Source organism: Salvelinus fontinalis, chromosome 5, assembly GCF_029448725.1.
Source record: "Salvelinus fontinalis isolate EN_2023a chromosome 5, ASM2944872v1, whole genome shotgun sequence".
NCBI lineage: Eukaryota > Metazoa > Chordata > Actinopteri > Salmoniformes > Salmonidae > Salvelinus > Salvelinus fontinalis.
The window spans coordinates 64,471,461-64,489,245 of record NC_074669.1 but is presented as its reverse complement, the minus strand read 5'-3'; the positions used below and the strand labels follow the sequence as shown (position 1 = coordinate 64,489,245).

The 17,785-nt window shown below is 54.6% G+C and overlaps 1 protein-coding gene across 1 annotated transcript in view; it reads right to left on the bottom strand.

Moving 5' to 3' along the window:
* Positions 1 to 2,706: 2,706 nt before the first annotated feature.
* LOC129856016 (serine/arginine repetitive matrix protein 2-like) overlaps positions 2,707 to 17,785 on the bottom strand; it is a 58,717-nt gene continuing 43,638 nt past the window's right edge. Inside the window, exons 7-8 of the mRNA XM_055924144.1 lie at positions 4,093 to 10,268; positions 2,707 to 3,958 (exon numbers count right to left, since the gene is read on the bottom strand). Coding sequence (XP_055780119.1) covers positions 3,951 to 3,958; positions 4,093 to 10,268 — 6,184 coding nt within the window. The 3' untranslated portion in view covers positions 2,707 to 3,950. The remainder of the gene's footprint in view (positions 3,959 to 4,092; positions 10,269 to 17,785) is intronic.

Sequence of the window (17,785 nt, the reverse complement as noted above, 5' to 3'; positions counted from 1 at the left end):
AGGGTTAATATCCTCTGGGGGGGGGGGGGTGATAGAGGGACTATGGTTGGAGGGTAGTGGGGTGTACAGGGTTAATAACCTCTGGGGGGGGGGGGGGTGATAGAGGGACTATGGTTGGAGGGTAGTGGGGTGTACAGGGTTAATATCCTCTGGGGGGGGGGGGTGATAGAGGGACTATGGTTGGAGGGTAGTGGGGTGTACAGGGTTAATAACCTCTGGGGGGGGGGGGGTGATAGAGGGACTATGGTTGGAGGGTAGTGGGGTGTACAGGGTTAATATCCTCTGGGGGGGGGGGGTGATAGAGGGACTATGGTTGGAGGGTAGTGGGGTGTACAGGGTTAATATCCTCTGGGGGGGGGGGGGGTGATAGAGGGACTATGGTTGGAGGGCAGTGGGGTGTACAGGGTTAATATCCTCTGGGGGGGGGGGGGGTGATAGAGGGACTATGGTTGGAGGGTAGTGGGGTGTACAGGGTTAATATCCTCTGGGGGGGGGGGGTGATAGAGGGACTATGGTTGGAGGGTAGTGGGGTGTACAGGGTTAATAACCTCTGGGGGGGGGGGGGGGTGATAGAGGGACTATGGTTGGAGGGTAGTGGGGTGTACAGGGTTAATAACCTCTGGGGGGGGGGGGGGGGTGACAGAGGGACTATGGTTGGAGGGTAGTGGGGTGTACAGGGTTAATATCCTCTGGGGGGGGGGGGGTGATAGAGGGACTATGGTTGGAGGGTAGTGGGGTGTACAGGGTTAATAACCTCTGGGGGGGGGGGGGGGGGTGATAGAGGGACTATGGTTGGAGGGTAGTGGGGTGTACAGGGTTAATATCCTCTGGGGGGGGGGGTGATAGAGGGACTATGGCTGGAGGGTAGTGGGGTGTACAGGGTTAATAACCTCTGGGGGGGGGGGGGGGTGATAGAGGGACTATGGTTGGAGGGTAGTGGGGTGTACAGGGTTAATATCCTCTGGGGGGGGGGGGGTGATAGAGGGACTATGGTTGGAGGGTAGTGGGGTGTACAGGGTTAATATCCTCTGGGGGGGGGGGGGTGATAGAGGGACTATGGTTGGAGGGCAGTGGGGTGTACAGGGTTAATATCCTCTGGGGGGGGGGGGGGTGATAGAGGGACTATGGTTGGAGGGTAGTGGGGTGTACAGGGTTAATATCCTCTGGGGGGGGGGGGGGTGATAGAGGGACTATGGTTGGAGGGTAGTGGGGTGTACAGGGTTAATAACCTCTGGGGGGGGGGTGGGTGATAGAGGGACTATGGTTGGAGGGTAGTGGGGTGTACAGGGTTAATATCCTCTGGGGGGGGGGGGTGATAGAGGGACTATGGTTGGAGGGTAGTGGGGTGTACAGGGTTAATAACCTCTGGGGGGGGGGGGGTGATAGAGGGACTATGGTTGGAGGGTAGTGGGGTGTACAGGGTTAATATCCTCTGGGGGGGGGGGGGTGATAGAGGGACTATGGTTGGAGGGTAGTGGGGTGTACAGGGTTAATAACCTCTGGGGGGGGGGGGTGATAGAGGGACTATGGTTGGAGGGTAGTGGGGTGTACAGGGTTAATATCCTCTGGGGGGGGGGGGTGATAGAGGGACTATGGTTGGAGGGTAGTGGGGTGTACAGGGTTAATATCCTCTGGGGGGGGGGGGGTGATAGAGGGACTATGGTTGGAGGGCAGTGGGGTGTACAGGGTTAATATCCTCTGGGGGGGGGGGGGGTGATAGAGGGACTATGGTTGGAGGGTAGTGGGGTGTACAGGGTTAATATCCTCTGGGGGGGGGGGGTGATAGAGGGACTATGGTTGGAGGGTAGTGGGGTGTACAGGGTTAATAACCTCTGGGGGGGGGGGGGGGTGATAGAGGGACTATGGTTGGAGGGTAGTGGGGTGTACAGGGTTAATAACCTCTGGGGGGGGGGGGGGGGGTGACAGAGGGACTATGGTTGGAGGGTAGTGGGGTGTACAGGGTTAATATCCTCTGGGGGGGGGGGGTGATAGAGGGACTATGGTTGGAGGGTAGTGGGGTGTTCAGGGTTAATAACCTCTGGGGGGGGGGGGGGGTGATAGAGGGACTATGGTTGGAGGGTAGTGGGGTGTACAGGGTTAATATCCTCTGGGGGGGGGGGGTGATAGAGGGACTATGGTTGGAGGGTAGTGGGGTGTACAGGGTTAATAACCTCTGGGGGGGGGGGGGGGGGTGATAGAGGGACTATGGTTGGAGGGTAGTGGGGTGTACAGGGTTAATATCCTCTGGGGGGGGGGTGATAGAGGGACTATGGCTGGAGGGTAGTGGGGTGTACAGGGTTAATAACCTCTGGGGGGGGGGGGGGGTGATAGAGGGACTATGGTTGGAGGGTAGTGGGGTGTACAGGGTTAATAACCTCTGGGGGGGGGGGGGGGGTGATAGAGGGACTATGGTTGGAGGGTAGTGGGGTGTACAGGGTTAATAACCTCTGGGGGGGGGGGGGTGATAGAGGGACTATGGTTGGAGGGTAGTGGGGTGTACAGGGTTAATAACCTCTGGGGGGGGGGGTGATAGAGGGACTATGGTTGGAGGGTAGTGGGGTGTACAGGGTTAATAACCTCTGGGGGGGGGGTGATAGAGGGACTATGGTTGGAGGGTAGTGGGGTGTACAGGGTTAATAACCTCTGGGGGGGGGGTCCATAGTGCACCAGGTCTGATCTGATGTTCACACAGACACCAGGCAGGTCTAATCTCCTTCACGTTTAATTCATTAATGCTCTGCGTGAAAAACCAAAAAACAGACAGAAAAGCCCAAAGAACCCGACAACAACATCGTTTAAAAAGACAAAAGTCCAGGATTAAAGTCCACGTCGCCCCGTTAGCAGAGATCAACATTTAGCTTTAAAAAAAATGTCAAGCACACTAGAAGGTGGTTCCCGGAGGAATCCCGGGTCACATTCTCCTCGGCGTCCTCGTCTTCTTCACCCCACGGTCCAAAGTAGTGTACTTCGTCGAGGATACGGTGTCCTTAGAGATGAGCCCGTAGCTTCTGGACAGAGTCGATGTGAAGTAGTAGGGTTTAAGTCACAAATAGCACCTTGTTCTCTATATAGGGCACTACTTTAGACCAAGGCGGCTCTGGTAGGGCACTACTTTAGACCAAGGCGGCTCTGGTAGGGCACTACTTTAGACCAAGGCGGCTCATGGTGCTGCTTCTATAATGCAGCAGACACACATTAACCTTCATACAAAATGGCTGCCGTGGCAGAGCATTACTAAAAACCTAATTCTGCCACCGACCACACTGACGTGTCCCTCGTGGATCTGGACTAGTGTTAGTAAGATGGTGGAAACTCCCTTCCAAGCTGATAGTTAAACCTTTAACGTTTATAAAGTGAAGTGCACACATCATGGACAGAATCAGACCCAAATGGAAACCTATTCCCTATATAGTGCACTACTTTAGACCAGAGCCCTATGGCACCCTATTCCCTATATAGTGCACTACTTTAGACCAGAGCCCTATGGCACCCTATTCCCTATATAGTGCACTACTTTTGACCTGAACATTTATATGGCCCTGGTCTAAAATAGTGCCCTATATATAGGGGAATAGGGTGCCATTGTGAGCCTCAGAGTTGAGTCTGAATGTGTCCTCTGCCAACGGGCCTCCAGGCTCATTACAACAGAACTTGACGGGGGGTTGGTAGTTGTATCAGACAAGACAGAAGAAAGGTCAAAGGTTAAAACATTCTGTACAAACATATACATAGTTTGGTTTTTTAAAGCAGTGGGGGGGGGAACTGAACAGTTGAAAAAATAGTGCAATGTCAAGCTTCTTCCGGTTAAACTTTTCCTTCTGCTACATAATGCCCGAGGGACAGTCTGAAGGCACCGAGTCGTTTCCACGCAGTCGCCGTGGAGACGGAGGGAGGAGCGTCCCCGATACAGTTATACGACGCAGTCGCCGTGGAGACGGGACGGAGGACAGTCAGGTTCCTGCAGAGATGAAGGGAGAGTAGAACGTATGATCTATAACTGTACAACATAATGGAGACGGATGAAGGATTAACTTCTATACTAATCGGCTACTTGACTGTCAGAATGTTTACGAAACAACAGGAAGTCGTTACCCAGTATAAAGTCACGCCACCGCGGCCCGGTCAGGCCCCTCCCACGCGATTTTCTCATGACTTTCGCTGGCGGCGGGGTCGGTGATTGGCTCGTGGCTTTTGTTGGCGGTGGGGTCGGGGATTGGCTCGTGGCTTTCGCTGGCGGCGGGGTCGGGGATTGGCTCGTGACTTTCGTTGGCGGCGGGGTCGGCGATTGGCTCGTGGCTTTCGTTGGCGGCGGGGTCGGCGATTGGCTCGTGGCTTTCGTTGGCGGCGGGGTCGGGGATTGGCTCGTGACTTTCGTTGGTGGCGGGGTCGGTGATTGGCTCGTGGCTTTCGTTGGCGGCGGGGTCGGTGATTGGCTCGTGGCTTTCCCTGAATTTTTCTGTTTGCCTCTCCTGTTCCCGGCTCGGACCCGGTTGTGCTCCTGAACCATCACCTCCTGCGGCGAGCCGCTAGACTCCTTCCAGGGAACTCTACTCTTCCTTCTCTCAGTTTTCACAGCTTTGTCGTACTCTTCCCTCCTCTCCTCCTGTCGGGTCTCGTCGGGGCAGTACGTGTCGTCTAGATTGACGGTGCAGACGTCCCACTCCTTCTCCACGGTGGACTCTGTGTCGGGGGAGTTGATCTTCTTGAGGAACACGCAACACTCCTTCAGTCTCTCCGGACTCCAGGCTTTAGAGCTGAGACGCTGCTGTTTGGTGAGGCCTGTCGGCTGCTCGGGGCCGCAGGGCTGACTGGTCTCTGAGGCGGCAGGTAGACAGTGGTGATGTGGAGAACAGGTGAGCTCCTCCCTGGGCCGAGCAGAAGGCCAGACCTGGTGAGGTGATTTGCCTACCTCCACCGGGCTTCTCCTCCAGATCGCCTGGTTGTACCTCAGCCTGTTGGGCCGCTTGACTCTGAGGGTCCAGGTGAGAAACTTTTCTCTGACTCTGAGCAGAGTGGTTCTGTACGTCCCGAGGGCCCTGACCTTCCTCCAAGGAGCTCTGAGACGCAGCCCGCCTGACGCCGGCCTCGCAGTGAACAGACACCGCCTGGCATTCAGCTCTTTTCCACGTCGGAGCCGTTCCTGGGCCAGACGGAGCTGGGCGGGGCTCTTCGGCACAGCTTTGGCAAACTTCTTGATGTGTTTGCGTAGTCGCATGGTCTGCGGGCTGGGAAAGACACTCCCCCTGCTGGCGGTCCGGGGGTAGTGCAGGAGCTCGTAGGGGTTTCGAGAGCTGGTCTTCTTCACAATGCCCAGAGACTGAGTCTCAGTGGTCTGCATGAACCAGGAGGCCAGCCTCTCCACGCTGCAGCGCTGGTCAAACAGCAGCCGCACTGCCGACCCAACCTCTGGCTTCCAGGAGGACAAAGAGTTGTCGTCAAGTGTCTGCTTGGCGTACGTGATCGTCCCCGTCCTGGTGGTGTGGGTGGTAGCGGCAGCGGAAGTGACCCAGCTGTGGGATATGAGGCGGATCCTGCGAGCCAGCTCTTGGTTCAGGCTGTCCTGGTCGGAGGAAACGGGCCACCACCTCAACGCCTCGCTGGAACTGGCCGGGAAAATGGAGTCTACCGAAACCCCCGCCACCTGGCTCAGGTCCTCACACAACACCCTTCCTCTTCCCTCGCTCCTCTCCTCCCTCCCAGACAGCAGCTCCTCCTGCCTTGGGGTGTCCTCTCCTCCCTCCTCCCTCCTCCTGCGATGGCTGCCTTGGCTGCTGGCCCTGTTGATCAGTAGCTGTCTGGATCGGCGCAGCAGGGCGGTACTGTGGCTCAGGGACCTAGAGGTGGAGGTGGCTACAGAGTGAAGTAGGTACACTGAAGGCTTCCTCACCCTCACGGAGTGACGCACCGCCAACAGAGGAGGAGTCTGGGTCTGTCGCTCCCTCTCTCCATCCTTGGACTCTGTCGTTCTCTCTATCTGCATCCGAGTGGCGTCCTCGCTAGTCGGCGTGCTGCTGATTGGCTCTTTGGAAGGCTGGGGTTCAGGAAGGAGGGCTTTCCGCCGACAGAGCTTTTCCGGAGATTTCCTGGCTGCGTCCCGGTTCATGTGGATCTTGCGTTTCCCCGGCGACGTGGTGGTGACGGTAACGGAGATTCCGGAGATCTTGACCTTGGCGGGTCTCCCTGGACGACGCATGGCCGCGGTACACTGCAGCTTCTGGCACTTGATAATGTTGCTGCTGTTGCTGGCGTGGGGAGCGAACCTCTTCTCCTTCACCGGTCTGACGAAGTTCAGATCCATCAGCTGCTCTGTAGCCTGGAGACAAGCAGCCTCCTCCGACACTGTCCTCTTGGTCCTGTGGGAGCGTCCGTACACCACGGTGATCTTTAGGTTCCTGTTGGCTGGGTCTCTCTGCTCGTTGCCCTCCTCCCCGGTGCTGCAGCCTAAGGGATCTCCACCGGATCGGTCCTGACCACCCTGCCTGGAGCCACAGCTCGGCTCTACACCCTTTTGCTTGGGCGGGCGGCCGATCGGCCTCTTGGCCCTCTTCTCCAGCTGGGGACCTAGCTTCTTGGGACGTCCCGGACGTCTCTTCGTGGGGGTGGTTTCACGAAAAGGAGGCGGGCCCTCTCCGTTCTGGGACCCGGGGGAGCGTTTTGGTGGGCTACCTCCCTCTCCTCCTCTCATCGTTCCACACAGCTTTGGTGATGACGATACAGTGTTCTTGGGTGGACTCCTTGTTTTAAGGGGACTTCTGGTCTGGAGGGGACTCCTAGTTTTAAGGGGACTCCTGGTCTGGAGGGGACTCCTGGTCTGGAGGGGACTCCTGGTCTGGAGGGGACTCCTGGTCTTAGGTGGATTGTGAGTCTTCTCTGGGGTCTTCTCTGGACTTCCTGTCCACGATGACTCCTCACAGGGGTCAAATGTCTCCTGTCCATGCCAGCTGGATCCTGGTGCAGCCGCCTTCAGGGTGTACCTCACCCCCTCCTCACCCACTACTGCAGACACAAACATCAGCTTGATGGGGCTGGTGTACTGAGGCTGCTCTGTGGGGACCTCACCCTCTGGCCTGGAGGCTGTGCGAGGGCTCGCTGGTTGGGACTGTTGGGAGGAGCGTAAGCGCCCAAAAGGTTTGGCTGCTCTGAGCCTAACGTCTGCCGTGTTCTGGGAGCGGTGTTTAGGGGGACTCTGCTGCTCAGAGGAAGCTGCAGTGACAGGAATCACCTGACCTCGTCTCTGTGACTCACGGTCTGAACTCTGACCCGTTGCTGTTGATCTACAGCCTCTGCCTCCCCTTCTCTCCTGACTGACAACCTCAGGACTGGATGCCAGCGGTAATTCCTTTTCTCTTGCTTCGCACAACACCTCAGCCGTGTCTGTGGCCGAGGATGGGGAGTCTGTGTGATTGGTGTTGGGGCCATTTAGTGGCGGCCGATCCTTTGGCGTCCTCTGGGCGGAGAAGATTCTCTCTGAGAAACAGGCAACAGAATACATCATCCTGGGCTCTGTGACGTAGGAGGAGAACCGCTGGGGAGGGACGATGTTCCTCCTGGACCTCCCAGCCTCGCTGCTCCTCCCCACCACCACCTTGCTGCTGCTGCCTGGCTGGGACTTCCTGCCTCTCCTGGTTCTGCAGGGGTGGGACGGGCTAATCCTGGCTGACACTCTGCTACTGTCCTTGCTGCAGCCTACTGACTCCTCTTCTTCCTCTCTCCTCCTCTTCTCAGGGAGGTCATGGTCACAGGTGCTGCTGGTACTACCTGGTGACTCCTCCTCTCTCCTCCTCTTCTCAGGGAGGTCACTCCTACTGCTGTCCTGACAGGTGATGTTCCAGCTCTCTGGTTTGTGTTGGTCCTCCTGCGGGTGACTCTGTTGTGTAGAGGAGAGAACTGGGGGTTTCTCCATCTCCTCCTTCACGCCGACTCTATCCTTCGTAACTCTCACTGGATCTGCCTCCTCTGCTGTCACCTTCTCCGTCGTTCCCTCCTTCACCCTCTCCGTCTCTCCCTCCTTTACCCTCTCCGTCTCTCCCTCCTTCACTCTACCGGTCTCTCCCTCCTTCACCCTTTCTCCCTCCTTTACCCTCTCCGTCTCTCCCTCCTTCACTCTACCGGTCTCTCCCTCCTTCACTCTACCGGTCTCTCCCTCCTTCACCCTCTCGGTCTCTCCCTCCTTCACTCTACCGGTCTCTCCCTCCTTCACTCTACCGGTCTCTACCTCCTTCACTCTACCGGTCTCTCCCTCCTTCACCCTCTCCGTCTCTCCCTCCTTCACCCTCTCTCCCTCCTTCACCCTCTCTCCCTCCTTCACCCTCTCTCCCTCCTTCACCCTCTCTCCCTCCTTCACTCTACCGGTCTCTCCCTCCTTCACTCTACCGGTCTCTCCCTCCTTCCCCCTCTCCGTCTCTCCCTCCTTCACCCTCTCTCCCTCCTTCACTCTACCGGTCTCTCCCTCCTTCACTCTACCGGTCTCTCCCTCCTTCACCCTCTCGGTCTCTCCCTCCTTCACTCTACCGGTCTCTCCCTCGTTCACTCTACCGGTCTCTCCCTCCTTCCCCCTCTCCGTCTCTCCCTCCTTCACTCTACCGGTCTCTCTCTCCTTCACTCTACCGGTCTCTCCCTCGTTCACTCTACCGGTCTCTCCCTCCTTCCCCCTCTCCGTCTCTCCCTCCTTCACTCTACCGGTCTCTCCCTCCTTCACTCTACCGGTCTCTCCCTCGTTCACTCTACCGGTCTCTCCCTCCTTCCCCCTCTCCGTCTCTCCCTCCTTCACTCTACCGGTCTCTCTCTCCTTCACTCTACCGGTCTCTCCCTCCTTCACCCTCTCGGTCTCTCTCTCCTTCACTCTACCGGTCTCTCCCTCCTTCACCCTCTCGGTCTCTCTCTCCTTCACTCTACCGGTCTCTCCCTCCTTCACCCTCTCGGTCTCTCCCTCCTTCACCCTCTCGGTCTCTCCCTCCTCCTCTGTGATTCTGTCCATCTCTGCTGTAACAGGGGTTGGTTCAGGTGAGGAGCAGGTAGAAAAGGGCTTGGTACTGCGGCTCTTGTTCTTCCCAAGCGACAGCCTCCTGCCCAGCGATTGGTTCAGCCTGGCCAGCTCCCGTTTGATTAGCACGGTCTGGCGCCGGGTGGACGACTGGTCGGGCAGAGTCGTCATGGCCTCCTGTCGCCGCCGGGAACGCGTCCGAGGTGGCTGGCTCTCGTTGTTGTCATGGTGATGCAACATGTCGTTTAGGCTGTAGTCGCTGTCGCCACCCGTGTTCAGAACGGTGGTGATGATCTCACTCAGGTGGGCGTCGGCCTGGGACTCTGCTATGTGCTGATTGGCCGAGGTCGTCAGGTGGGGATCCTTCTCTAGGTTGTGATTGGCTGAGGCAGAGCTGAGGGGGAGATCCTTCTCCTGGGGTCTGATTGTCTTTAGTTTGTCACTGAATCGCTCCACCAGGTCCTGCTGCTCCCTGTCCTCACCCACCTCCCCACCACACCCGGCCTCCTCCTCTTTCTCCCCCTCCTGCTGCAGAAGAGAGGGAGGCTTGTCTTCCTCCTTTCCGTCCATGTCTGAGGGGATGGGGGAGAGAGGGGGAGGAGAGGGGGTGCGGGATCTCTCTCTCTTGAGGACAGGGCACTCGCTTCCTCCTCCCGGGGCTGTGTGTCTGACCGGGGCCAGGTAGGTGTGTTCTGAGCAGCAGGAGGCGCAGGGCTGGGGGTTGGAGCAACAGACAGAGGCCACGGGACAGACTGAGGGGTTAGTGCACAGAGCGGAGGATGAAAGAGAGGCGGAGGAGGTGAAAGTGCAGAGAGAAGAGGAGGAGCGAACCCCAGTGGTCATGTGTCCCAGGGACAGGCTCTGGCAGGACAGGCAGTGGAGTCTCTGGAGGCAGAAACAGACAGGAGGCAGCCTGCAGCGCTGCACACAGCAACAGCCTGGACCACCTGGTGTCCTCCAGTCAGTCTGACGCGAGGCTCCACTACGGCTCCAACACTCAGTAAAGGGAGGAGGCGAGGAAGTGTCGTCCTGTTGTTTGGCCACCAGGTGGCAGCAGAGAGGGTCTGTGGGCTGGGCTAGGCGGCGATGGGCGTCCCTGTAGGCCAATGATAGACGGTGCTGCTGGTGGGCGAGCCTCAGGATTCGCTGGAGCAGAGAGCGATGGGCGGGGCATAAAGAGGAGCGGACCGCCTCCAGAGCAGAGCTCCTCCCACTTGGGGCATCGGGCATCCCGGCATCCTCTGCTTCCCTCTGGGGCTCATCCGTAACCGTGGGCAACAGGGAGCTAGAGATAGACAGGGGACAGGAAACAGGAAGCATATTTATTTAATTAAAAAGGAACCAACTTCATTAAATTCACAAACTAAACCGTAGGACTCATTCATATGAAGATTCATTACCACCACAGAAACAATGACCACACAACAGAAGTCTGTCTGTTCAACAGAACCGGTTTATTCATGAAGGCTGAGAAGGCTGATACCAGCGCAGAACAGACGGTCAACGGCACTAACCCACCACCGGGTCAACGGCACTAACCCACCACCGGGTCAACGACACTAACCCACCACCGGGTCAACGACACTAACCCACCACCGGGTCAACGACACTAACCCACCACCGGGTCAACGACACTAACCCACCACCGGGTCAACGACACTAACCCACCACCGGGTCAACGACACTAACCCACCACCGGGTCAACGACACTAACCCACCACCGGGTCAACGACACTAACCCACCACCGGGTCAACGACACTAACCCACCACCGGGTCAACGACACTAACCCACCACCGGGTCAACGACACTAACCCACCACCGGGTCAACGACACTAACCCACCACCGGGTCAACGACACTAACCCACCACCGGGTCAACGACACTAACCCACCACCGGGTCAACGACACTAACCCACCACCGGGTCAACGACACTAACCCACCACCGGGTCAACGACACTAACCCACCACCGGGTCAACGACACTAACCCACCACCGGGTCAACGACACTAACCCACCACCGGGTCAACGACACTAACCCACCACCGGTCAACGACACTAACCCACCACCGGTCAACGACACTAACCCACCACCGGGTCAACGACACTAACCCACCACCGGGTCAACGACACTAACCCACCACCGGTCAACGACACTAACCCACCACCGGGTCAACGACACTAACCCACCACCGGGTCAACGACACTAACCCACCACCGGGTCAACGACACTAACCCACCACCGGGTCAACGACACTAACCCACCACCGGGTCAACGACACTAACCCACCACCGGGTCAACGACACTAACCCACCACCGGGTCAACGACACTAACCCACCACCGGGTCAACGACACTAACCCACCACCGGGTCAACGACACTAACCCACCACCGGGTCAACGACACTAACCCACCACCGGGTCAACGACACTAACCCACCACCGGGTCAACGACACTAACCCACCACCGGGTCAACGACACTAACCCACCACCGGGTCAACGACACTAACCCACCACCGGGTCAACGACACTAACCCACCACCGGGTCAACGACACTAACCCACCACCGGGTCAACGACACTAACCCACCACCGGGTCAACGACACTAACCCACCACCGGGTCAACGACACTAACCCACCACCGGGTCAACGACACTAACCCACCACCGGGTCAACGACACTAACCCACCACCGGGTCAACGACACTAACCCACCACCGGGTCAACGACACTAACCCACCACCGGGTCAACGACACTAACCCACCACCGGGTCAACGACACTAACCCACCACCGGGTCAACGACACTAACCCACCACCGGGTCAACGACACTAACCCACCACCGGGTCAACGACACTAACCCACCACCGGGTCAACGACACTAACCCACCACCGGGTCAACGACACTAACCCACCACCGGGTCAACGACACTAACCCACCACCGGGTCAACGACACTAACCCACCACCGGGTCAACGACACTAACCCACCACCGGGTCAACGACACTAACCCACCACCGGGTCAACGACACTAACCCACCACCGGGTCAACGACACTAACCCACCACCGGGTCAACGACACTAACCCACCACCGGGTCAACGACACTAACCCACCACCGGGTCAACGACACTAACCCACCACCGGGTCAACGACACTAACCCACCACCGGGTCAACGACACTAACCCACCACCGGGTCAACGACACTAACCCACCACCGGGTCAACGACACTAACCCACCACCGGGTCAACGACACTAACCCACCACCGGGTCAACGACACTAACCCACCACCGGGTCAACGACACTAACCCACCACCGGGTCAACGACACTAACCCACCACCGGGTCAACGACACTAACCCACCACCGGGTCAACGACACTAACCCACCACCGGGTCAACGACACTAACCCACCACCGGGTCAACGACACTAACCCACCACCGGGTCAACGACACTAACCCACCACCGGGTCAACGACACTAACCCACCACCGGGTCAACGACACTAACCCACCACCGGGTCAACGACACTAACCCACCACCGGGTCAACGACACTAACCCACCACCGGGTCAACGACACTAACCCACCACCGGGTCAACGACACTAACCCACCACCGGGTCAACGACACTAACCCACCACCGGGTCAACGACACTAACCCACCACCGGGTCAACGACACTAACCCACCACCGGGTCAACGACACTAACCCACCACCGGGTCAACGACACTAACCCACCACCGGGTCAACGACACTAACCCACCACCGGGTCAACGACACTAACCCACCACCGGGTCAACGACACTAACCCACCGGTCAACGACACAAAGCACTGGTGTCTCATACGGGCAAATCAACTTAATATTTGAGATTCTTCAAAGTAGCTACCCTTTGCCTTGATGACAGCTTTGCACACTCATGGCATTCTCTCAACCAGCTTCATGAGGTAGTCACCTGGAATGCATTTCAATTAACAGGTGTGCCTTAAGTTAATTTGTGGAATGTATTTCCTTAATGCGTTTGAGCCAATCAGTTGTGTTGTGACAAGGTAGGGGTGGTATACAGAAGATAGCCCTATTTAGTAAAAGACCAAGTCCATATTATGGCAAGAACAGGTCAAACAAGCAAAGATAAACGATTAGTCCATCATTACATCATTAGCGTTGGGCCAGTAACCGAAAGGTTGCTAGATTGAATCCCCGAGCTTACAAGGGAATAAAATCTGTCATTCTGCCCCTGAACAAGGCAGTTAACCCACTGTTCCCCGGTAGGACGTCATTGTAAATAAGAATTTGTTCTTAACTGACTTGTCTAGTTAAATAAAGGTTAAAATAAAAAAAAGTCAATGTCCTTTTAAAAATATAAATAATTTCAAATTCCTTATATTAAGCAAAGCAGACGTCACACTTTTCAATTTTTTCTTTTATTTACAGATGGCCACGGGCACACCCCAACACTGACATAATTTACAAACAGACCAGGGATGTTCTCTGTTTAGTGAGTCCTCCAGATCAGAGACAGTAGGGGTGACCAGGGATGTTCTCTGTTTAGTGAGTCCTCCAGATCAGAGGCAGTAGGTATGACCAGGGATGTTCTCTGTTTAGTGAGTCCTCCAGATCAGAGGCCGTATGGATGACCAGGGATGCTCTCTGTTTAATGAGTCCTCCAGATCAGAGGCAGTAGGGATGACCAGGGATGTTCTCTGTTTAGTGAGTCCTCCAGATCAGAGGCAGTAGGGATGACCAGGGATGTTCTCTGTTTAGTGAGTCCTCCAGATCAGAGGCAGTAGGGATGACCAGGGATGTTCTCTGTTTAGTGAGTCGCCAGATCAGAGACAGTAGGGATGACCAGGGATGTTCTCTGTTTAGTGAGTCCTCCAGATCAGAGGCAGTAGGGATGACCAGGGATGTTCTCTGTTTAGTGAGTCCTCCAGATCAGAGACAGTAGGGATGACCAGGGATGTTCTCTGTTTAGTGAGTCCTCCAGATCAGAGACAGTAGTGATGACCAGGGATGTTCTCTGTTTAGTGAGTCCTCCAAATCAGAGGCAGTAGGGATGACCAGGGATGTTCTCTGTTTAGTGAGTCCTCCAGATCAGAGGCAGTAGGGATGACCAGGGATGTTCTCTGTTTAGTGAGTCCTCCAGATCAGAGGCAGTAGGGATGACCAGGGATGTTCTCTGTTTAGTGAGTCCACCAGATCAGAGGCAGTAGGGACGACCAGGGATGTTCTCTGTTTAGTGAGTCCTCCAGATCAGAGGCAGTAGGGATGACCAGGGATGTTCTCTGTTTAGTGAGTCCTCCAGATCAGAGGCAGTAGGGATGACCAGGGATGTTCTCTGTTTAGTGAGTCCTCCAGATCAGAGGCAGTAGGGATGACCAGGGATGTTCTCTGTTTAGTGAGTCCTCCAGATCAGAGGCAGTAGGGATGACCAGGGATGTTCTCTGTTTAGTGAGTCCTCCAGATCAGAGGCAGTAGGGATGACCAGGGATGTTCTCTGTTTAGTGAGTCCTCCAGATCAGAGGCAGTAGGGACGACCAGGGATGTTCTCTGTTTAGTGAGTCCTCCAGATCAGAGGCAGTAGGGATGACCAGGGATGTTCTCTGTTTAGTGAGTCCTCCAGATCAGAGGCAGTAGGGATGACCAGGGATGTTCTCTGTTTAGTGAGTCCTCCAGATCAGAGGCAGTAGGGATGACCAGGGATGTTCTCTGTTTAGTGAGTCCACCAGATCAGAGGCAGTAGGGATGACCAGGGATGTTCTCTGTTTAGTGAGTCCTCCAGATCAGAGGCAGTAGGGATGACCAGGGATGTTCTCTGTTTAGTGAGTCCTCCAGATCAGAGGCAGTAGGGATGACCAGGGATGTTCTCTGTTTAGTGAGTCCTCCAGATCAGAGGCAGTAGGGATGACCAGGGATGTTCTCTGTTTAGTGAGTCCTCCAGATCAGAGGCAGTAGGGATGACCAGGGATGTTCTCTGTTTAGTGAGTCCTCCAGATCAGAGGCAGTAGAGATGACCAGGGATGTTCTCTGTTTAGTGAGTCCTCCAGATCAGAGGCAGTAGGGATGACCAGGGATGTTCTCTGTTTAGTGAGTCCTCCAGATCAGAGGCAGTAGGGATGACCAGGGATGTTCTCTGTTTAGTGAGTCCTCCAGATCAGAGGCAGTAGGGATGACCAGGGATGTTCTCTGTTTAGTGAGTCCACCAGATCAGAGGCAGTAGGGATGTTCTCTGTTTAGTGAGGCCTCCAGATCAGAGACAGTAGGGATGACCAGGGATGTTCTCTGTTTAGTGAGTCCACCAGATCAGAGGCAGTAGGGATGACCAGGGATGTTCTCTGTTTAGTGAGTCCTCCAGATCAGAGGCAGTAGGGATGACCAGGGAAGTTCTCTGTTTAGTAAGTCCTCCAGATCAGAGGCGGTAGGGATGACCAGGGATGTTCTCTGTTTAGTGAGTCCTCCAGATCAGAGGCAGTAGGGATGACCAGGGATGTTCTCTGTTTAGTGAGTCCTCCAGATCAGAGGCAGTAGGGATGACCAGGGATGTTCTCTGTTTAGTGAGTCCTCCAGATCAGAGGCAGTAGGGATGACCAGGGATGTTCTCTGTTTAGTGAGTCCTCCAGATCAGAGGCAGTAGGGATGACCAGGGATGTTCTCTGTTTAGTGAGTCCTCCAGATCAGAGGCAGTAGGGATGACCAGGGATGTTCTCTGTTTAATGAGTCCTCCAGATCAGAGGCAGTAGGGATGACCAGAGATGTTCTCTGTTTAGTGAGTCCTCCAGATCAGAGGCAGTAGGGATGACCAGGGATGTTCTCTGTTTAGTGAGTCCTCCAGATCAGAGGCAGTAGGGATGACCAGGGATGTTCTCTGTTTAGTGAGTCCTCCAGATCAGAGGCAGTAGGGATGACCAGGGATGTTCTCTGTTTAGTGAGTCCTCCAGATCAGAGGCAGTAGGGATAACCAGGGATGTTCTCTGTTTAGTGAGTCCTCCAGATCAGAGGCAGTAGGGATGACCAGGGATGTTCTCTGTTTAGTGAGTCCTCCAGATCAGAGGCAGTAGGGATGACCAGGGATGTTCTCTGTTTAGTGAGTCCTCCAGATCAGAGGCAGTAGGGATAACCAGGGATGTTCTCTGTTTAGTGAGTCCTCCAGATCAGAGGCAGTAGGGATGACCAGGGATGTTCTCTGTTTAGTAAGTCCTCCAGATAAAAATAATAAAATACTACTCAAGTACTGCTAGAGTACCAGCTTCTTCCCCGATACAGTCAACATCACCTCCTAGTGGTCTAAATAGGGCAAGTACTGGAGACAATAAATACAATAATTAATATATATTACTATAACATTTAAAATCACCAACTCATGCATTTGGAACAGAAGGACACGTTTCACATCAAAGTTCCTCTTTACAGATTTTATTTTATATTTTTAAACACAATCAATCAAAAAAATACTTTAAAAAAAAAATCACAGACCTGAAGCAAAATGTAGAAATTAAAAGGATTCCCAAGCAGCAACACCAAACGCTTCACTACAATAATTAAACATTTATAATTTATCGTCCAAATCCACGTATGCATAAAACAACCGACTGATTTCTGTTCAAGTATTTTTTTTAAAGATATGTAGACAGTTGAAAACAAAAACAAAAAAATCACCTGAAGATGTATACAAGCAAGGCTGTTACCGGTATTGAGGAGTGTAACCATGGTAATACTGCAGTAGAACCTAGTCTGAGTTTGGGTCGGTCAGTGTAACCATGGTAATACTGTTTGGGTCGGTCAACTACAACAGAACGTTCTCCGTTATAGAAATTAAACAGCTTTTTGCTCAACCTAATGCCTCAACCTAATACCACACCCTAATACCTCAACCTAATACCTCACCCTAATACCTCAACCTAATGCCTCAACCTAATGCCTCAACCTAATACCTCACCCTAATACCTCAACCTAATGCCTCAACCTAATGCCTCAACCTAATGCCTCAACCTAATGCCTCAACCTAATGCCTCAACCTAATACCTCAACCTAATGCCCCAACCTAATGCCTCAACCTAATGCCTCAACCTAATGCCTCAACCTAATACCTCAACCTAATGCCTCAACCTAATGCCTCAACCTAATACCCCAACCTAATACCTCACCCTAATGCCTCAACCTAATACCCCAACCTAATGCCCCAACCTAATACCTAATGCCTCAACCTAATGCCTCAACCTAATGCCCCAACCTAATACCTAATGCCTCAACCTAATGCCTCAACCTAATGCCTCAACCTAATGCCCCAACCTAATACCTAATGCCTCAACCTAATGCCCCAACCTAATGCCTCAACCTAATACCTCAACCTAATGCCTCAACCTAATACCTCAACCTAATGCCTCAACCTAATGCCTCAACCTAATGCCTCAACCTAATGCCTCAACCTAATGCCCCAACCTAATGCCTCAACCTAATACCTCAACCTAATGCCTCAACCTAATGCCTCAACCTAATGCCTCAACCTAATGCCTCAACCTAATACCTCACCCTAATACCCCAACCTAATGCCTCAACCTAATGCCTCAACCTAATGCCTCAACCTAATACCACACCCTAATACCTCAACCTAATACCTCAACCTAATACCTCACCCCAATGCCTCACCCCAATGCCTCACCCCAATGCCTCAACCCAATGCCTCAACCTAATGCCTCAACCTAATGCCTCAACCTAATGCCTCAACCTAATGCCCCAACCTAATGCCTCAACCTAATGCCTCAACCTAATGCCTCAACCTAATGCCTCAACCTAATGCCTCA